The following is a 22489-nucleotide window of genomic DNA, read 5'->3' on the forward strand; positions in this document are numbered from 1 at the left end:
TAGCCATCGACAAGCATCTGTTGCTATTTTGGTGGCATATTTGATCTGCACTACATTTCTAAAGTATCCACTTGTCTGCCTTCAGATTCAATTGCATTAAGTCCATCTTTTGCGTATACAACAGCTTCAGCTCATCTGAGAAGGATTTCCACATGGTTTTGGAGTATATATGTTGGACGTTTTGATCATTGTTTTCCAGCGGTCCTCGTGTGAGGTCAGACACTGATGTTGGATGAAAAGCCTTGCTCTTAGTCTCTGCTTTAAATCTTTTCAATGGTATTTTGGTTTTGTTTTTGAAGTCAGGACTTTGTGCAGGGCAGCCAGGATAATCCCAAAACTCGATTGCTTGAGCTGTCCAACATGTTTTGTATTTTACTTCGTTTCACTGGAACTAGGGTGCCAAGAACTGCTCCTGATAAAACTCCCAAACCCAGACTTGTCCATTGGCTTGTCAGAGGGGGAATGATTCAGTACTCCAGAGAACACTTCCATTGTGTGTGCTTTACATGTCTGCATTTGATGGCCTGCTTTTGGGGATTCAAGAACTTGGAAACCCTAAACATGATTTTTTTTTCTACATGAATTCATAATTACAAGTTCAAATTTAATGACGGTCATCTTCATGTTGCATATTTCTAACTGCCTGACCAAAACTGCACACACTTCTAATGTGTCTTTCTCACAGGTCAATGAGAAACACTTACACACACAGGTCAGGAATTGAAGAAGAGAACAAAAAAAACACTGCAAAAAAAAAAAAAAAAATGGAAATGCTATCACAGGATTTGCCGGCCAGCACTATGTAAGCAACACCAGGGTTCAGAGTTTGGTTGACACTCATTCCCTGGTGCATGCCAGCGCTTGTGTCAGCAGGAGAGGCTCTAAAGTGGAGACACTGGAGACGCTCCTATCCATTCCCAATCAGAGAATGTAACATAAGTCATGAATAAGTGTGTGTGGGAGGCAACGGGGGAGGGGTGTTGTTGCTGTGAATGTCCACGAAAATTTACCACAGCATAAAATGACCATGCTACATATTTAGCTGATGTTGACAAGACTGCCTCCATGAAACATGAAGCTTTCATTCTGCCTACTTCATCACGGCCCGCTATCAGTTCCAACACGCCCATTTTACAATGACAGTGTTCTTGAAGAACTACAAAGGGGGTTACTTGTCAGTTTGAAGCTAAACCACTACCACTCTTAGCTAATGCCCCCTCTACATATCTTGATCCGCCACTTCATAAATACAAGAGAAGAAAAAAAGAAAAAAAAAAAAAAACAACAAAAGCTCTTCTTCTGCTTTCAGAATAGGTCAGAGACTGGGTTAAGCTTCTGTCAATGTTCAAACACATCCCAGCAGAATAGTATCTCTGTTACACCAGTGGCCTAATCCGCCACTTGAAGAGCAATTAAAAGTTTAGCCTTGACTTTAAAAAAGTAACCATGTGTGATCTTTTTTTTTCTTCTTCTTCTTTTTTTCCTGCGGGCCTGTTTTTTGGCTCCGTTCATGGGTTGAATGCTAATAGGAAAGTGCTATCAGTGGCTGTCTTCCAAAGACATCCCTAAAAACATGGAGGAGCAAAAGACAATAGGAACGTTGACAAAGTAAGAAAATGTAACTTTGAAAGGAAGTTTTCGAGCAGCATCTATGAGGAGAATTTTTTATTTTTTTTGTCTAGTAACAGCTTCCTTTTGTGGCAAAACAATGAAATCATCATATGGTTTGTGTTTAGGATTTTCCTCTTGTTAGCCTAGCCCCACTGAAACATATGCATGTATCCAAGTTTTGTTCCTGCCAAACATGCCGATAAAGGGTCGATAAGACTGAAGAAAAGCAGTGGAGAAGCACTGAAGGACATTCAATTGATCTGTGTTCTGTCAGTCCGTAAAACCGCCACATGGTAAATTGGAAGGGTAAGATCGACAAGGGAGTGCTAACAGCATCATCAACTCTGACAGATGGCGTGTTACCCATCACGATTGTCATTAAAGTATTTTTAAAGGTGCTTAAAAATTATACTATCTGGCTCTGTGCCAGTCTTTATTGCATGACCTCGCACCTCGCTGATTTCTCAATTTCAATTGAGAGAGTATGGCAATCCTTCTGTCTCCGTTCCTGTTATTGTGTAAACTGTTACTTTGATGAGCAGTCACTCTGCAAGGCTGAAAGCCGTTTTGGAACTCAGGAGACAATGACGAGACCAAAGACAGTCATTTCAGATATTTTTCCCCCCCAGTTTTTGTTCTTTTTCTTTCTTTTCTCGTGGAGTCTCTTGGTATGTTGTTCCTGCTTCCCCTCATTATGGTGTCAGGTTCCAGCTTAGGGAGGAACGACCCACGAGGAATGTTGCACAGAGGAGTTGAAGGTTGATGAAAAACGGGGAACATTAAGACGTGCACCGGAGCTTGACAGGACCAAAGCTATTGGCCGGGCTAAAACACGATACCTGAGACTTAGCTGGCAGTTCCCCCTAACAAAGCTAAAGTAAGCTCCTCCACCAACAATCTCTGAGCCAACCAAACCATACATTAAAAAAATAAAAATCTCAGTGGTCATGCTAAGAGTTTCCAGGGCACCTGAGAAGCCATCTACAATGCCTCCCAAGAGTTTATATTTCTTGAACATTACTACATTAGATCACGTTTTTACCATAAATATATCATTTCAAAAGGACGTTATATGTTAGACCAAGATAACTCACCATTATAATGTGAAAATGGAGGGCAGCATTGTGCTGTGGGATTGTTTACTTTTGATATCGGTGGGTAAGCTCAAAGGTCATGGAAATAAAAGAAAATCTTTAAAAACGACTTGAAAAAGACTTGGGATGCAATACAACCACTGGGCCTAAATTTATATTTTGTGGGAATCTGTGGCAAGTATTGAAAGCTTGTGCTCATAGAACCTCTCCATGAGTGAATGTAAGTGATAAGTCTTTATTTTACTTCACAATTATTCAATATTTTTGTCTGTCAAATCAATTTCCAGTGAAGTGCATATAACGTTGTCTTGGTAAGGAGACATAGAAAAGCCGTTGCACTCGTTTTTCGGCTGCTGAGGGTCCACAACAATTAACATTCTGTTCTGTAACACCCTAATTTACTACAGCTGGGCAGAACCCAAATCGAACTTGAATCCACCTTGATCAGATTCCAATTGATTAACCATCAGTTCAGCCTGAGGGCATTTGTCTCATTTATCACTTCAGTAACAATATATCTCAATATCTTTTGCAACTCCCAGCCCTGGAATTGCACCAAGTTTCTCTTGCACTTAAACAGGCAAAAGCAATTAGATTGAGCCAATTTAAGATCCCTGCAAGTATGTTGTTTTTGTATGTCATGGCTATTTGGCTCTCCCTTACTGTGTCTCAGGTGGTGTATCAGGTCACCGCCTGGTTGCCCATTAAAAATGAAACACGGGTTCTTAATTACCGACTGGCACTTTTGGCAATCATGCCGGCACTCGTGTGTCGCTGCCCTCCGTCACTCTCTCCATCTCTCTTTGGCTCCCCTCGTTTTCAATTGGCCTCTTTATCTCCCGGTCTATCTTGCTTGCTCAAGCTCCCCTCCTCCGCATCCCTTCATTTCTCCGGGTTGACTGCAATAACACACTGGACCTGCAGTTTATGTTTGCTCCTCTCGCCCCAAGTCCAACCCAGCCACAATTACTTCCTGTGGTTCACGGTAGTGGGTCACTGCCATCTGCCAAAGGTATTTACAGCTGAAATTACACACGCGGTGTTTTCATACCAGTTCCATTATCCTTCATTTCATCCAGAGGGTTTGTTGAAGGTAGGCCTAATTATAAACCCATGCATCAAGTGAGAATGGATTACAGGCCGCCTAGTGCGCAAACACTACTTTAGCCCACAAACTCTTGTTTTATTGGGATTCTGCGCAACATACACAATGTACCACATAACTGTAACGTGAAGGGGTGAGATGAATAATTTTCAGCATTGTCCAGAGTTAAAAATCTTAAAAATACAGAAACACTTTGGAAAAACAGCTTTCACTGCAATTAGAACTGAATGTTGTTTAGTGTATGTATCTGCCAGCTTTTCACAAATAGATGTTGCCGCTTTTCTCAGTTTACTTTGCAAAGTAACTCTGCCTCGGTTTGACTGGGTGAAGAGCATCTGTGAACATCAATTTCCATGATTTTGCCACCGACGGTAATTTGGGAAAAGCTTCAGATTGTGCAAAAAGGTGTAAATGGTGTGAATACTTTTGTAAAAGCACTGTACAGTAATGATGAGCAATGGCTGACATGCTACAAGACATACTTAACCTCAGACATGTTGTGTAGACCAAATAATCACCATAACTAGCGTCATAAGGAGACAGTACTTCATGCGTGAGCGGTGTGTCAGTCTTTCAAGGCTCACCAGCAGATAAAAAAGAAGCTGTGGTTAAAAACAGATAGCTGCTGAAAGAGGACAAACATTTTGTTAGGACGGGAGGGAAATGAAAATTAAATCCAAGAGGTCATTCACTGTTGACACGACTGGCGCGGTGCTGTTTTTATTGGCTTCAGGTACCTGTGAGACAGGCAGCACATGTGTTTTGCCTCAAGCATCCAGGAAATAGGCTGGTTCGAGATTCGGCCACAGCTCCCTCTAAACCTGTGGCTAGTTTACATTGTTCAGTTGTGATGAATTTGCCCAAACTCTCCTGGTCGTCACAGCTGGATGTCAGTCTGAGGGACATTTCGTGACCCCAAAGAAGTGCTTTGGCATCTGGTAAACATAAAACACCATGGTGCTTATAAGTAATGAAAGCCGTACATAAAAAAAGAATGCTGGCTTGTCTATAAAAGGAAATGGCATCTGGTCCAGGTGAAAAAGTAAAAGTTCCCGAATTTGTGGCTATTTATTTTGAACAGAAATGTAATCAGATAGAGTCATGACATTTCAGTTTGTCCAGATGTGCTTGTGTTTCGGGCTGTGTTGTTGGCTAAATGACCGGCATGTGAGCAGTGCAAAAACTTCAGGGGGGAAGAAGGACAGGAAACTTAAAATAGAGACTCGCAAATTGCAAAAAGGACCATCATTGTCAGCAACTATGGGCAAAATAACACAATAATTGCTCATCAGTTCACCCAGTCTGTTAATCTTTGGACTCTGTGCATTTGAACATCCTTAGGGCACCAAAACTCCGGTTGCCAGGTCTCATTCTGCATGGCAGAATAAGATTGTTTTATGACTTCAGTGTGACATTTTCTAAATTGTCTCTTACCGTTAATATTCAAGAGAAAGACTGAAAGAATAAAATTGGTCATGACAACCTGACAGTTGGATGTGAATTCATAGGGCTTGCCAGGCAACACAATTTAGCCTTTTCCTTTATTTCTAATCTTAATTCCTCATCTTCAGACATTCACATAAAATCTCAAATTGAAATAAAGTATCTTTTTATGTTATTCCTTTATCTAAAAGAGCAAGAAGAGAAGGATCAAAGGTTGCTTTGCAGTTGATCGAGGCTGCAGATTCTAATCCAAAGCCTTTGGCAATCTCTGCGTGAACCCTATTTCTGGTCTGCAAACAAATTAGCTTTTTTTTCCCCCGCTTTTATTCTGTTCTCTCTTGCTCTCCCTCCGGAGAATGCAAGTGAGGAAATTCAGGTGAATAAAATCTGTTTGTTCATTTCTTCTTTTTCACTCCCTTCTTGTCAGGTTGTTTTTCCTTTTCCCCAAACTCAATTTTTCCTCATTGTGCTCCACCTCAAGTACTTTTCTTTCATTGCAAGTTACTGGCAATTCGTTAGGTGACATTTTTGAATTTTTTTTCATTAAAAATTGTTTTTTTTTTTTTGCTATAAAGCGAAGTCAATCAGAGTGAATCTGGTCATAGAATTTTTTCTGCTTGGAGAAGCTGGAAGATTTGTTAGAACACACCTCACATTTAACAAATGTTCTGGAGAAATACAGTACAACCAAACAAAAACAAAGAAAATGTTTTTGTGTCATCACAACTCTTCTTTTTCAGTGTTATTACACCTATAGTGATCAGCTTTTTTCATACTGGCCTCTGCTTCTGCTATACAACAAATGTTTGACTAGCCAAGTGAAATCTGCATGAATATTTATACCAATTCATTTGTCGAGTGTTGATTGTAATTACATGGAAACATGATTTATTGCCAAGATTGCGCGTTAGCCAGCCAGCCAGAGAGAAACAGAACTGGGGAGAAATAGATAAATAAATTAAAATTTTACGCACACACATAGAGCAAAAAAAAAAAAAAAAAAACATTTCCCACTGGACTGAGGAAAAAAATCATTAACAAGCTCACAAAGTATTAGCTTAGCTGAGTACTTTTACAGTAAGTATCCTAAGGTGGTAAAAAAACAAAAACATCCAACCTTAGTCACATGTCAACAATTGATGTTGCTGCTATATCTATTTATATTAACTACACGTAGAAGAAGACCGTGGTTTGATCTTTTCATATCAGCCTCCATGTCACCATGCAAGTGGGGACTCGCCATAGCAACAGTTGACTTGTGACAGCTGAAGAGCATAGCATCTTAGCCTACCAGGCACATTGAATCTAACAAAAGTAATAAAGAAAACACAGAAATGATGTTGACTGAAATGGTCACAGAGGAAAGAGAAAGTAGACTTCAGTTCAGAAATGTCTTCTCGTCGTTCCTGTTTATATTGAAGCAATCGTTTGCACCGCAGAAAAACTATCTGCTACATGAAGTTTGAAAAATGTCGAAGAACTTCCATTTGTCATGCCCTTTAAATGCTGGATGTCCATGTGCATCTGTTTTTGGTTGATTTAGATCAGCTGCAACCAAATGTTCACATTTTGTTTATGTTGACAACCAGAGCTGGAGTTGGCACTGGAGGACAGCTAGGTCCCACAGGAAGCTAGAAAAGCTAGAGAAAAAAAAATTGAGCTGCACCTGTGGGTCTCCTTTTTCGCGGATAGTTCTTATGTGTCATTCTTTATATTTAGTTTGGCAAAAAGAATACCTGGATGGGCAGGGTTTCTCGTGATTTGATCAGCTCTTACCAACTTTTTAACAAAAAGTTAAAAAGTTTTTGTTACGGATCAATAGATGCCTTTTTTTTACAAGCCTTTCCCCTTTTACGAATGTTTTCAGATCAGTTACACGGAAGACAATTGCGTCCTTTTCTATCGTTTTCCAACTAGAGTTCTCTCAACGTGACTGAGCAGTGTATGCCACCATGTTGTACTTGTGGCACCATATATGGCACAAGTAAAACACTTGTTTTACACTTGCCACAACAGGGATATACCGCTTTCTGCCAGTTATATCATGAGATCTTTGGATCGAACTTTATGTTTAAGGCCCCCTTTAAGAGAGTCCCTTCAAACATACCTCTACCTGTAAAATCTAGTGAAAGGCAAAGAAAACCTATCTACCGTGTTCCAATTTAAATTGCAATCACTTGAGGCTAACCGTTTCATCTTCTTCAGGTGAGCGAATTAAGGAAACAAATGTGCAATGGTGCTGGGGAGAGCATTTTTGAGTAATGAGTCTCTGCCCCATGTAATACTCTCATGATTGAACAAGGAAACATGGATGACAGTGGGAAGAGAAGGATTGTGAGCAGAAGGATCTGCAGTCCAGCAAGGTGCATGCACATTTGCGGCAGCAGAGGCAAGCTCTGACAGTGTTTGTGTCTAATTAATGAATGGCAGTAACAATTTGTTATGCCATTTACTGTTATAATGACCAAACCGGTTCTTTCATTCCTCACTTCATGCTTATTCTCCAGCTATCATTCCTCCGTGCCATTGCCTTTGTGCTGCTTCTGACAGGGAATGAGAGACATAGGAAGGAAACTAAGCAGGCTGAGACAGCGAGAAACAGGACTCGGTCTTAATGATAGGCCACTGTGCCTAACAGTGGCTGTTGTTCAGCAATGTGTTCAAGCAGACTGCATGCAATGACAGCTTGAACCTACCTTTTACCTAGCTGAACCTTTTGTGTGGTAACGTGACAACAAGTGGCTCTGCCTGTTTGTGTGCGTCCGGGGTAAGCCTTGTAGTTTCACTTTCTTGTTTCACATCAGGTCTTTCTTCTTACTTTCAGTGGGCAACTTAGTTTGATAAAAACACTGAGATCATTAGCCTTCATGTCTTCTCAGTTGCCTAGGTTTGATGACTTAGTTTGAGGGGAAAAAAGTTTATTGCTAAGGTTTTGGCTAAAAGTCAGCTGTCTTAGTCGATTCTTGTGAAAACCAGGACATTTGCCATTATTTTTAGGTCAGCTTAACTGTACTTTTAATCATTAATGCCCCCCCCCATTAAAATCTAGCCTATACATTTTTGCGCATCTTTGACCCCTTTTCTTCCTAGATTCCTGGCATCCCCTCCTGAAAGCCCATGTCTGATTTTCAGCGGCCCAAATCCCAAAAATCACATCTGACTAAATAGACAAACACAGCTAAGACAGTCCCTTTTATAGTGACCCCCGGACGTTTGGTTTCTCTTGTAGCCGTTTCGTCGAGTGACCTTCTCGGTGGTGAGCCAGCCCCAGGATCCTCACCAGCAGGGATCGCTGCAGAGCTGCTACGACAGCGGCCTGGATGAATCCGAGACACCCAGCAGCAAGAGCTCTTCGGGCCCCCGGCTGGGCGCCCTCCCCCTGCCCGAGGACAGCTACGAGAGGACAACGCCGGATGGCAGTGTCGGTGAGGCAGAGCACATGGAAAATGGTAGGGGCAAACACTGAAAGGAGGTTAAGAACCCGCTAAGTCATAGGAAGCACACACGCACATACTGGCTACAGGTTTCCCATAGGGCGTTGGATGGTAGTCAGCACCATAAACAGACAGAAATGTCTCTAATTCACATTTATCGTTGCATCAGGTGAGGTGCGCTTTTTGGCGTTGGGATCTAGTAGCAGAGGACGTAGCAGATTTTTTTTTTCTTTTTTCTTATTGAGAAACATCAGTCTTGTCTGATCAAAGGAGCAACATAAGTCGTCCTGTATTAAACTAACCCCCTCTCTCGTCACTTTTTATCCTTTTATCCTATTGTAAATTATCCAGCGCTGCATCATGAAGAATTTACAATTCCCATTTAAGTCCCTTTCTCATGTAGATGAGCTTTTCTATAAGATATCTCCATCTTGCCCTGCATTCTTAAAGGGAAGCGGAAAAGGAGCCCAGCAGGGAGCCAGAACTCATCCGGAATTGTTTAGGAGCTATACAGACAACTGGCGCACTGATTCGCAGTGCGCGTTTGGCTTGCAGCTCTTCTAAAAGCATTCAGTTTGCCCCGGTTGAGAGAAAGATATCCATAGATGCATATGCGTGTTCATATGTGTGTGTATGCGTGAGTGGTTGTGCAGTAACCGATGAGGGTAATGGTCCCATTCATAGTGGAGGAGTCTGAGGCGACTCTTAACAAGGAGTAGCTGTCTTGAGAGTGCTAAGCCTAAGTGCAGAGGCTTTTCCACCAGAGCTTAGCGAGTGATATTCAAATGGCTTAAAGATTCATATCCTCCCTTGCAAAAGATTGAGATGTCACACTTGTAATGGCAGATCTTCGTGGTTGTCACAAGTCAAATATATTCTCAAGACCAAAAAAAGATTGCTTTACCCTTAGGGAATAACTGAGTGACTTTTTGGCCAGGAACTTGGAAGACACTGACCCTATGCTCAAGATTTGGCTTTGATGTGTACTTGTGGATGCTACTTATCTATTTGGAGGTTTATTTATTTAAGTGGTCTGTAAAATTTCAGGTCTACAGTAGGCTTGGAAATTTGAAAAGCACTTTTTATTATAGCTCTCCTTTTAAGTGACTCAACTGAGACAGCCACTAGCAGTGGTAAGACTGTCAGATTGCAACCATGATCAGCCTGTCAGTCAAATCCACTCTCAGAATTAAAATAGCATAAACTGGAAAACAAACAGATCCAAAAATAGTACACTGTATACAGAGTAGGCTTCTACATTGTATATACAAAGCAAAATATAATGGCATAAATATATCTTAAAGTTGAAGTTACAGCACCTTCCTAAATTATTCACCCTCCTTGAATATTTATACATTTTGTCACACAACAACCATAAACCTCAGTGTGTTTGTTTATTTATTTAGTTTTTAATTTTAGGTGATAGTCCAACACAGAAAGCATCTGGTAATTACCCTGATGAGGTAATTGCAAAACCTTGCCTTAAACCATGTCAGATTTGGACTTCCACCTGAAGTTTTAGGTCTAGCAAAGCAGCAATCAGTCCAGAGTCCTACGACAACCCTGAAGGAGATGCAAATAACCACAGTTCTGGTTTGATGTTTGTTGGCAAGACATTTGTTTGTCTTACTCTACATAATACAATCAAGAATATGATCCCCATGTGACACAAAGTGTTGGTGGTGGCAGCATCACGCCACGATTTTTCTCTTCAGCTGGGCAGATTTCATGGGAAGTTGGACGGAGTTAAATACAGAGGAAAACAGGAAGAAAATCTGCGAGAGGAAGCAAAAGACTTGAGACTTGGGCAAGAGGATAGTCATGCAGTAACAACATCATACCTAAACATACAGCTGGTAAAATGGTCCAGTCAAAGCTCAAAGCTAAGTCTGAGATCTGGAGAATCTTCGAAGTTATGGATTAATCTGTGTTTGTTTGTAACACAAAATACACTGAAGTTCGTAGTTGCATTGTGACAAGTTGTGAGAAAGGTCAAATGACAGAAATACTTTTGCAAGTGTCTGTATGTAAAGGAAAAAACAAATCCCAACGATTTTTTTGCGTTTTGCTTACCAGATATGTACCACAATGTCATTTTCAAAATCTTTTGAGGGAAACAGTGAAGAATACTGGAGAAGCAGATGAGATTCGCTGGAGAAAATAGTTTAGGTCAGTTTGAGAATCTCCTCTCCATCCAAGAGAAACAGCATACTCCACTGGAGCTCGGTATCTGCAGAGAGATCAGCTCAAACTGCTCCCTCCATGTAGGTCCTTGCGATTGCAGATGTTAAATGGTAGACGTTTGTTTGGAAGTCATGGACGGTATGTATGTTTTTTCCAGAAAGCAATGTTATCTGGAATCTGGTAGCCAGCAGGGTGGCTTTTTATCCCGACAATAAATATAATATAAAGTCTGTGTGTTTACCAAGAAAGTGTACGCTTAGTCTCAGAAAAGTGCAATCATTGAAGATTAGGGCAAATATTGGCAAATTGCTACAGCCTCACACACAAAGCTAACTGTAGTCATTAGCGCTCCCCTACATGTGCTGTAGTCAGAGTTCACACAGCGCTGCTTTGCTCTGTGTGAGGCCTCCTTTATGAAATTAGGAAACTATGGGGAAACGAAGTAGAACAAAAGTTAGCAGATAGCTTGCTGTGGTGCTTATTGCTAAAACAGGGATCATTAGTGACTCAGAAATGTAAGAGCCAGTTCCAGCTGTAACTGTTTTTAGAGGATGGTGTAATGCCTCTGTGTTGGCTTGATCTTTAGTGCGTTCTCTTTTTTTCTTCTTCGCGTCAATCTCAAACCTTTAAAACTTTCACAGAAGTTGAATCGAATTGGTGTTTTTAGTTGTTGTTGTTGTTTTTCTGCTTCAATATGTTTGACGGCCGTTGCTATGCATGCTGACAAAGGCGAAGGTCCCTTTCCTTTTTTTTTTTTGTTTTTCCTTTTTTTTTTTTGATTTTTACCTTTTTCTTCCTCCGACTCGCTTCCTGTTGACTGATGTTCAGAGAGTGTCCTCGAACAGTCGCCCTCCAGTGCAGCTGCACATAAATGCTCGCTCGCGAGTATCCACCTTTGCCTTTTCGCTTCCTTGGGGACGAACACACACAAAGACATAGGCATACTGTTTGCCTCCCCCCCTCCTGATCCTTCTATTCTTTCAACCTTTTCACAAACGCACCCAGGGAGTGTTCTTTTTTTTTTCTCTTTCTCTCCTTACCGCATTTACCAAGGTCAGACTGAAAACGTATAATTGCGTATGTTAATAAAATCCAAACCTTTGCTTTTAAGACTCACTTTGTTTGCTTTAGAAATGTTGCAGAGATAAAAGAAAATTGATTTTATTTCAGTAGGTGTAAAAGGCAGTCAAAAGCTGTAACTCATACGGTTAGAATGTCTGCTGAACAAATATTTTTAGTGTAGTAACACAAAATGTACACATGCTCATCTCAATAAAGTACCTCAGGGTTGTACATCTCATATCACTCCACAGATAGTATTACATTTCAGATATTATTTTCCTGGGTAATTTTGATGACAATGCAGATAACATGTGCTCAATACAATACAATGAGTTTTCTGATGTGACATTTGTTGTCGATCGTTTGACTTAAATGGGCTTTGCTACACACTTAAGGATTTCCATTTCCATGTGCGTGTTTTTCTGACAGTTTTTCCTTTCGCTCAACTTTCCATTGGCATGCTCTGAAGCTTCACTTTCGAATAGCCAGCCTCTGTATTGAGAGTTTGTGGCTCAACCTTGTGGATTGTCTACTGTGGAATGTCTACTAGACAACTGCCGTGCCCTCAGTTTCCAGCATGAACAAGTGGTCAGAATATGCATTTCTATATGTTTCGTTTCACTTTTTTAAATTGGATTAGTGAAATAAATGTTTTGAATTCTGATTGGTTGAGATCCACCTGCATGTGTGGTGTTGCTCTTTTCCTCCATTTGTTGCTCAGGGATGGTATCTTTAATGAAGTCTTGACATTTTTTAAATATATATATATTTATTTTTTTGTTGCACAGCTGGTCCCCCTCACGTATTCATCAGCTCACCCCGGAGCTCATCAGATATTCATAAACGCTGAGCGTTTGGAGTCAAACACCCCGATTAGGCCGTTCTGGAAGTCAAAGAGCCCTTCCTGAAGTACACCGTTATCGGCGGGTCAAAGGCTCCTGCTCTGTTATTGATCTTTGCATCGCCGCAGGGGCGGGGGTGCGGGGCTGGGCGGTGGATTTTTCAATTTCTACCGTGTTAGTTCAAGCACACCTCCAAAATAACACACCGCCACGTCGCTCTTTCATGATGAGTGAGGCGTGTGAAGCGCTTCCATGCGCGAAGCGTGCGTGAAAACCGAGCTGCTCCTGGCACTGAAGATGTAATATAATTTCTCAGCACATCAGTGCAGATATGCGGTGTGTGCTATGACAGTTGCCGTAGGTCACACTGTCAAGGATTCTTTGCATTTGATCCATAGCATACATCATTACATTGTGCGCTGCTTCTCTTGCTGCATGGAAAAAATGGAAATACATATTGGTGTAACCTTCCACTTTGGCTTCAAATGCTTGTGCTCAAACCTGAGTTAATATGGCAGTGTTTGCTGGGCTGCCACTGGCTATGGCAAGATGAGCAAAGCTAATGCATCCCGTCTGGACATGTGCAAATCAGTTTCTTATTGAACTTCAGCCTAAGAAGGAAAACTTTCTTGAAAAATGTATTGCCTAGGTTATTTGTGGCTCCTTCTGATGACAGTGTACTGTGCACAGTATTTACAGGTCTTTACAACAGAAAAGCAACACTCTTACTAACATGTTACCACATATGAATGATTGAATACATTTATGATATTATTTGCAACAGAATTTTTTTGTTACTGCAAATTACACAGATCTGTTGTGCGTGGAAAAAAAAAAAGTGTAGTTGTCATATTTTCTTCTTTGGCATCTCATTAAGAATTTCAAATTGTAGGAACACTGGGATTTAAATGTCTGCAGGTCTTAAAACCACAACTTGTAAAACGTTATTCTCTCTTGAACTGTTATTTTTGATTCTCTAATCAGAGAACCAATAGGTTAGATAATAGTTCCCTTACTTGTAGGGGGCGAGATATCATGTCAGTCAAATGGTACGTCATTCTAGCTTGGTAGCTTTCATTACGCCATCAGTTTATTTTCATTCTGAAAGCTCATGGTGAAATTCTATATTTTTTTGCATTTCAGGTAAGGGAAGCACTACAGATATTAATCCGAACTAACCTTGTAATACTGGAAACCAGCCAATCAATAAGTTCACTTAATTTGCACGTTACCTAATCACGCTTAAATCCAGATCTTGCTTTATCTTACTTCTGAAACAAATGGATGGTATAAATATTGTAGCCTCTAAAAGACTGATGGCATGCCCTGCTGGTTGCTAATGTTAGCATGCCTCTCACATCTCTCCACTGTTACCCCTCTGCGCACGCACACACACCCACACCCACACAAGACACACTTTATCTCCTTCCCGCCCCTCCTGCTGAGAAAACTTGGGGTACCACAGGTGGATTACCAACAACATCATTTAGTGCTGCTGGCTAGCCAGTTCAGCAGAGTAGGACAGAGAAGTGGCAAATCACAGCAGTTACCATCCCGGTAGTCGAGCACTAAGTATTTTTTTTTCCCTGACATACTTGCTGGAAACTGAGAGTGGAATGAACTCGCTAAAAAAAAGAAAGAAGCATACATGTGAGGCAAGAACACACATGCTCCGTCACATGGAAGCAAATGAGCTCTCGCTGTCGTTCGCACCATTCATTCGGCACAACAAGGCACTCAATCATGTCGCAACTCCTTCAAGCACCTCGCTAGATTACTACATTGTTGTTGTTCCTCTGTTTCCAAAGCTGCGGCCGCTGGAAGGCTGCTTAGCCTGGTTAATAATGTACGTGCGTGTGCCGCGTGTTTGTGTGCAAGTCTGTTCATTAGGCAGGCCCAATTGTAGGGCCAGATGGCAAAGCGAGTCTGTTTAATTAAAACCATTCATATTTCAAGAGCGGAGCGGCAGCGAGCGCTGGTCTTAGGTCTGATTTCCCTCAAGTTTGGTGCAGGGATGAGGGGCCTGTTGGTATGCCCATCGCCGCTCTAAAGGAGAGAAGCGCCGTAGCGAGAAATCACCCAGCGGAAGGCGCGAACGCGCGCGCCATCAATCAGTATGTTGCACACAACTCTGCTCACCCGTCGCCTTCCCCAAGGTTACAGCCCGTGGCCATGGCTAGGAGTAAAAACACTACATTGTTAATCGAGAAATTAAAAGTGGAGCAGGAATGAAAGAGCCGATAATCAGCTCGGTGCGCTGTGAAAGGTTCGGAGGCTCGTGCATTTTGCAGCAGGGCTTGCATTCTGCGCGTGTGCCTGTAGTCATGGTTTGTGTCTCTCGTTCCTTTCCATCTGTCCCCTTAGCCCTCACCCTTTATTTCTCTTTGTGATATCCTTAGGCAAGGCAACAGCAAGGGAGATAGAAATAACAAGAAAACCTGAAGAGATGATGTGAGAGAAAGCACTAGGGGGAACGTAAAAAGGGAAGCTAAGGAAAGAAAAAAAAAGAGTGAAAGGGAACACACTGCACAGGAGCCCAGGAAATGGATTGAAAGATAGGAGGCTGGGAAGAGACCAGGAGATAGAGAGGACATTAATAGAAAAAGGAGTGAAATAGAGAATAGGATGCAAGGAAAAAAAAAAAAAAACCTGAGGGATGGAGGTTACATGAGCAGAGAAGTTGCCAGCAGGGAGTGGTGGTTGACACAGGAGTGATTGATCACTGCTCAGCCGGAGCAGGCAGGTATTCAAATTATCCCCCAGTGTCACATCCACGGTCTCATCTTCCTCTCAGTCTCCCCACACGGGCACTGTGAAGTCCCATCATTGCAATCTTAACCCCGTAGCATGGCACATTTGCAGAATGAAGCCGGAGAAAAGCACTGCGGCATTATTTATGCTTCCATTAAAGTGTAACACAAGCTACCTGCTCATTTACCTCACCCTGGTACGTTGTGGCGTTCGGGGGTCTAGAAGGGGCTCTCTGATGACTTCAGCACAACATGCAGGAGGAAAGAGAATGAATCTTGGTTTGATTTGCCAGAGGAAAACACATGAACAGAATGCTCTGTCTGCTTTTGAAATCACACAGTTGTTTAACTTTCCACCAACCTTGAAACTTGGGAACACTACAGAGCCATGGATCTGCTTGGATGTTTAGATTATTTGAACGTCTATTTTTGAGTTTATATATATATATATATTTTTTTTTATTTTTTTCGTGTACCTTTTTTTATCCGATCAGCTAAACTGACTTTCCAAACAAAAAAAAGCTGTAGGTTTAGATGAAAGAAACACATTTGTGTTTTGTTCCTTTGAATCTATATCTTGTTGAGCCATGTTTATCTGCAGTCGTAGTCTTTGACTGTGCCAGTCTAATAGATGGATATGGATTAACCATTCCCTTTCAGCTTCGGTGGCATATTTAGAGTTTCTTTTTTGTTTGTTTGTTTTGTTTTTCCTGCTGAAAGGGCAACCGCCATTACAGTTTTAAACCTTTGGTATCTTTTAACAGTTTTCATTCAGGATTTGAACACAACATTTCCCATGATGATACATGGAAAATTTATCACTTCCCGTGTATCCCATGATGATGCATGGGAAATGTTGTGTTCAAAATGATATGCTATGTTGGTTTTACACCAAAAAACGAATTTCAAAAATTGAAATTCTTCTTATCCATTTTTATATCTTCATAGATAATATCTTAAATTTTTATATTTTCTGAAATACTTGCTTTGCTCAATGGTCTTTATAATGCTGTGTGTTCAAGAATGTTGTCTTTCTAACCTCTGAGGCCCTCACTGAACAGCTGCATTCATACTGAGATTAAATTGCACAGGCAAACACTTTATAAAATTTCTAACGGGAATTGTTTGCACTACATTGCATTTAGGGATATCACAAGTGATAGTAAAGGGGGCTATTATTTGTAAGAAATATTGATAATCACGTTCTGCTTGAAAAAAACCAGATTGCCTTGCGTTGATCTATTATCTAAAATCCTAATAAAACATATGCACTTTAGTAATTGCTAAGTTTCACATTGGGAGAAAATAGTCAAACCCGCAGAGATAAAAGTTGGTCATTTCATTTATTTCCTCAATAAAACCCTATTTTACGCTCATTTACAGGTTTGTAGTAATCTTTTGGAAGTCTCTCCAAGAGGTCTATATGCTTTAATGTTCAAAAGCAGTTTATTTTTATCGTGCTGCATAGCGACTCCACCTCTTGCCACCTGCTGTCTGAAACGCTCCATTTAAGCTTCTGTCTCTTTAAGGACACCTGACAGAGATTATAAAAGCCATCAAGCTGCTTTGCAAACGCCGACTGTGAGAAAAGCATTACATCAACACAATCGCTTTTATGGGCTCTGTGCAAAAAGTAAATGTTGGTTCTGCTACTACAAAGCAGCCATATTGTTTTAGAAAACAGTTTTTGGTTTTTTTGGTTTTTTTTGGGGGGGGTGGGTTCAACAAAGGTTGACTGTAGCATTTCTGTGTGGGTGCTCAAACGATTATTTCGTGCCGGAGTGGATTTCCAGGGCACTGTAGGGAAACATGACTGTGTTTTCGATGAGGGTCTGCAGTCGTTCACACAGGCATGTGCGTTTTTTTGAGTCTTTTGTTGTTTTGTTTTTGGTGCAACAAAGCGGCAACTTGCAATTTGGCTCGTTTCCAAATGACGCGGGCATTGGTTCGATAAACCAAATGAAATCTTTTCGATCTTTATTTTCTTTTTGCAGTGGCTAAAATTTAGCTTTTTTCTTCTCGCCACTCGCTCTTTAGCAACGGTATGCTTGTCAGGTGTAGTGCCAGTGTCTGAACCAGTAGGGTGGTCTTTGTCGAAGTCAATTAAACACCTCTGAGGTTACTCAGCCAAAGCCTCCCCACTGTCCCAACCCGCCTTCCGTCCCTGTCCCCCTCTCAGCTTTTTTTTTTTCCCTCTCCACATCTCTCCCTCTTTTGCTGACTTCCTCTCTGGAGTCTTCCTGGTTGTCATTAAGTCTCTTCTCTTTTGCTACAAAATCCAGTTATGATTCTGTGCATGACCAGGACACGGATGGTGGGGAGGAGGGAGTCACATTTGCTTGAGCATGTTGGAACATCAGGTGTGCAGCACTGGGACGCAGCGGGTGCCCGTGTCTCTCTCTGTGTGTGGTCTATTGCATGGGAAAGGAATGCCAATAATCCTTTTTTTTTTTTTCTCACAAGCCGCAAGGACGTATTTGTTTATCGAAACGTGGTCCAAGCTTCCTGAATTTTTTATGTTTTTTTTTTTTTTTTTAAGAAAAGCGTGTGTACGTATGCACATACATACCCTGCGTGGTGACTTCGCACCACATACGTGTCTGTGCAATGAAGGTTTTCGCCCTTGTTTTGTTTCACTGTTGTTTTTTCTCACTTCAGGGAATTTAAAATAACAAACAAAATTCAGGAAACAAAATAAAATAAAACACATTCAGGTGTAGACATGCTCTACAGGCCAATGCCAAGCCACGTCCGCTCATACATTCATTCATGCATTTGCCAAACATACCGCACTTTATGTGCAAACATTGTCTCTCGCTGCCCTTTCTTTGTATCTCTCTCTCTAGCACACACACACACACACACACACACACACACGTGCACATGCACGCCCACATTTGGCCAGAGTATCCCTGCTGGAACAAATTATCCTCTCACTTTTGAAAACTTGTACACGAGTCTGCACTGGTCATAAAACACGGAGCATTTACATGACCTACAGAACTGTCCACGTGCTATAAAGCAAACAGAGCTGAGCTAGCTGGCGCTAGATCTGACCGACGCACGTTAACATGGCTTTATTTTAGTCTACATTTACCAGGTTTTGCAAAAGAAAAAAAAAATCCTTGTAACTGTGGATGTGAGAATCAGTTTGAGTGCCTTTACGACCTTTAAAGTTGAAGTTGCAAATCGTACCCGTGTGTGTGTGAATATGTATGAGCCAACTTGTTCATGATATATCCTCTTCTGTTCTTCTCTGATAAATAATGTTTACCTGGCTTTCAGCAAGTCCAACTTTGACCTTTTCCACCATCTACAACTTTCATGGTTAAGAATCTTCCTGTAACATAGTTGAAAAAAATCCTCCCTGCCCCCCCTACACACATACTTACACAAATACAAATGTCTAACATATTTACATCTTTTTTTAATTATTTTTTTTTATTGTGGATTATCCCACATGTCCTTGTTTACAGAACAGCTTGCACACCCTATCTCCATCAGACTGTAGACTGGCATTCCTTCTGGGGAACTGGATATTTATTTATTTAGTTAGTTATTTATTTTTTCAGAAAACCCTTTACTTTGCCAACAGCGTCGGCTGCTACTGCTAATTGACAGCAATTACGTGGCATTATTTGGGAATTTGACATCATGTTTTTCTTTAATCGGACCGGTTTGATGACTCAAAGACACAGCTAAGCGCTGTAAAACTGTCAAAACACAGGCAACCAAATGCTGCCGGCTTTATGTGAAAAGCTAATGACTTGTGTGTGTGCGGGCGTGTGTGTGCGTGTGTGTGTCTGTTTGCGTTTTTATGTGAAAGAATATCCTTGGTGTGTCTTTTGGAGTATATGACAGAAGTAGCTCTCAACATTCCGCTGCTACAGCCAGAGTACGCCTAGTTTTCACCTGATAATGGACAAAATAGATGAGATTAAGAGGAAAGAAGATGCGTAAATCATAAACAACAATTAAAATAGGTTAAACGACCATAAAACTGCCAACCTAAAATTTTGAATGCATTTCATTTAAAACAGTTATCCAAACTAACATGGCCTCATTTGAAAAATGAATCGTCTCCAAACTGGTTATGCCTGCCTTGGTGATTACAACTGCTATAAATTATTGTAGTAACTGGTAATGTTAAGGATCTTTTCTCCTACTTCTCAGCAGAAGTGCTTAAATTCAATCAAACTGAAGGGCTTTAAAGCATCTTGTCATTATATTTCAGTCAGATTTCTTGGATTTAACTAGGCCACTCCAAGCATCTTTTTTAAGCTAGACATTGGTGGGCTTGCCGATGTGCCTCAGATCACTGTCCTGTTACATACCCAGAGCGTCTTTAACTCTAAGGTTCCTCAGCTAGTGGCCAGACATCCAACCTTCAGGTCTGAATATTCAATAAATTGCAGTTAACCAGTCAGATCTTGTAGCAGCAAAACATATGGCTCTATGTGTGACTGTCAGCTCTGTTTCTGACATTCTTTGTTTTACGCCGGAAGCAACTGGAGGTAACACCTTTCAAAAACACAATTTTGTTTACAAACAACAGATTAACCATCTTGGAAATCACCAGGATGGATGTTTTGTTTTGGTTTTTTTTTTACAAATTGGTAAATGAGCCCTTGTATTGTCTTTAAGTTCGCAGTGGTTTTTGCATAGGAAATCTCCCATGAATGCAATTTCCGCCCAGACTTTGTGTTAGCAAAGAAGAACCAACACCCATACTCTACAAAAGAGCAGTGTGACCTGTTGTGCTTTAGCCACAGCTTTGTGTTCTTTTATGACCTGTTACGCTGGTTGTCAATGGGGATTTTGGAGTAATTTTATCGCTCAGGCCACTTCTATAGAGGTTTACAAACTTGCTTCACGTTTTCTTCATATAGGCTACTGATAATGACTTTGTGGTTCACTAGAGTCCCAGTGGCTTAGAAATAGTTTAGTAATTAATTATTGACCAACTTAGGTAATAAATGTTTTACAAGAGCCCAGACTGATTTAGACACATTTTTTCCTTAATAAATGCAATCATTTGAAAAAACAAAAACAAAAAAACATCTGATTAGTTATCAGATTAGTTATTTATCTTTGACAATAGAATCGCTATGACAATCTTAAAACATTTAGCAAAACAAGATAAATATAAAGGGAGATTGTCAGGACTCTGGGATTTTGGGTTTGTTTTGCTTTTCATTTTATTTAGCTTTATGTTTTAGTTCACTTTAGTTTAGCCCTTCATGGTCCTTTGGGTATTATTATTTAAGGTATTTAGTGTAATTAGAATTGTCTTATTGCTTTCCTTATTTTCAGTCCTATATAGTGTTTCTAGTTAGGTTTATTCTTTAGTTATCTTAGGTTCTGTCCTGGTTTGTCTGGGTCCATGTCAAGCCTTCTTCAATGACTATAGTTTGTTTCTATTTTATCCTTCTAGTTATTTCTTATTTCAGCCTCTCTGCAGTGTTTCTAGTAAAGTTTATTTTTTTTAATTTCATCACCCTAGGTTCATGTATATCTTCCTTTAGTAATTCTAGTTAGGTTATTTCTTTAAGTAGATCTTCTAGTTTCTCTAGTCCTATGTTCCTTGGTTCTTAATTTAGGTTCGGTTATGGTTTCCCTCATATCTTTCTCTCCTAGTTTATCAGGTTTTCTTTACTCTTAGTGTCTTTTTGTATTGGAAGTATTTTCCAGCTCTCCAGCTCCCCGTTTCCTCCCTCTTGTTTTCCCCAGCAGATCTCCTTAGTTTCCCCGTGCCACCTTCTCCCTGCCCCTCAGCCAGCTCCTGCGCCAACTACTCACACCTGCAATGGAGCTAGGCCATTGTTCCAATTACCACCTCCCAGTACTTAAGCTCCTCTTTTTCAGTCACAACTCGCCAGTCCGTCTTGTCTCTATGATCGTCATCCCCCCTGCGTTCCTTAGAATCTCTTCGTGTCTCAGTTTTGCATTTGCTTTGGTTTGTTCTTGTGTTTCCCTTGGATGTAAATTTTTTGTAAGTTGGACCTGCTGTTTTTGGGTTCACCCCTCCCCCTCCTGACAGAGACAGATTTTTTTTTTTTTTTTTTTTTTTTTACAGCTGTGCACACAACATATTTTTTCATCCTTTGGTGTCGCAAACATAAACGACAGCTGACCCTGCTTTGTTATGGCTCCAAACACTGTTTGCGTCTCGCACATACGGAGAAACTTACCAACGATATTATCTTTAATCCCTCAGCAGGCGCACACTTAAAACTTTGAAATTATTGGCACAAAGCACACAGGATTAGAGAGCCAGAAGGGAGCAATTGGTCCAGAACTACTTCTTCTGATTCCATCATAAGAGTATAAAAAAAAAAATGCAGATTTACAGTGGGATAGGATTGATAAAATTTTAAATGAGAATACGGATTGGACAAAAGCCATAATGCAGAACGCAATGGTTATACTCTTCCCAGATTTGAAAAAAAAAGAAAATGTTTTACTAGACCCTGCATTTCAGCATCGAGTACTTTGCTTTAAAACAGTCAGTATTTTAACATTTCTTCTTGAATTTAAGATACTTTGTGCAATGTCATCAGCTTTAAATGTTTTAACTCTTGTTTTAAAAACTGTAAGAAACAATGTGATGTCACTTTTTAGAATTTGCATTATCTTGTCCTAACGAAGATTTTGTTGTAAGTCTGTGTATTTTTATTTTATTGTTTTTTTATGTTGTTTTTTTATATATATTTTAAAGTATTGAGCACCTGGTCACTTTAAATGACATTGTATTTATACTTATTGTGTCCAACCAAATCTATCCAAGGGTACAAATAAGGTTGATTTCAAGTCTTTTGCTGTGATTCATCAGCATATTAACAATCCTGTCCCTTCACCAGTTTATCCTGGCTACACATTGGCATTTTGTTCCAACTTTCTTCTGTTGCATATTCTGTAGCAACCCACTTATTACCCCGTTTCCCTTTTTTTAGATGCATTTAGG

The 22489-nt window shown here is 40.5% G+C and overlaps 1 protein-coding gene across 5 annotated transcripts in view; it reads left to right on the forward strand.

The window, feature by feature from the left end:
• pcdh7b (protocadherin 7b) overlaps window positions 1-22489 on the forward strand; it is a 129774-nt gene that overhangs the window by 53571 nt on the left and 53714 nt on the right. For 2 of the 5 annotated variants that reach the window (XM_044098291.1, XM_044098294.1), the window contains exon 2: window positions 8483-8702. The exons of 2 other annotated variants lie outside the window; for them this stretch is intronic. In XM_044098291.1, the coding sequence (XP_043954226.1) occupies window positions 8483-8702 (220 nt within the window). The remainder of the gene's footprint in view (window positions 1-8482; window positions 8703-22489) is intronic. One more of the 5 variants, XM_044098292.1, reaches the window with a different exon arrangement.

Source organism: Gambusia affinis, linkage group LG18 (genome assembly GCF_019740435.1).
Source record: "Gambusia affinis linkage group LG18, SWU_Gaff_1.0, whole genome shotgun sequence".
Taxonomy (NCBI): Eukaryota; Metazoa; Chordata; class Actinopteri; order Cyprinodontiformes; family Poeciliidae; genus Gambusia; species Gambusia affinis.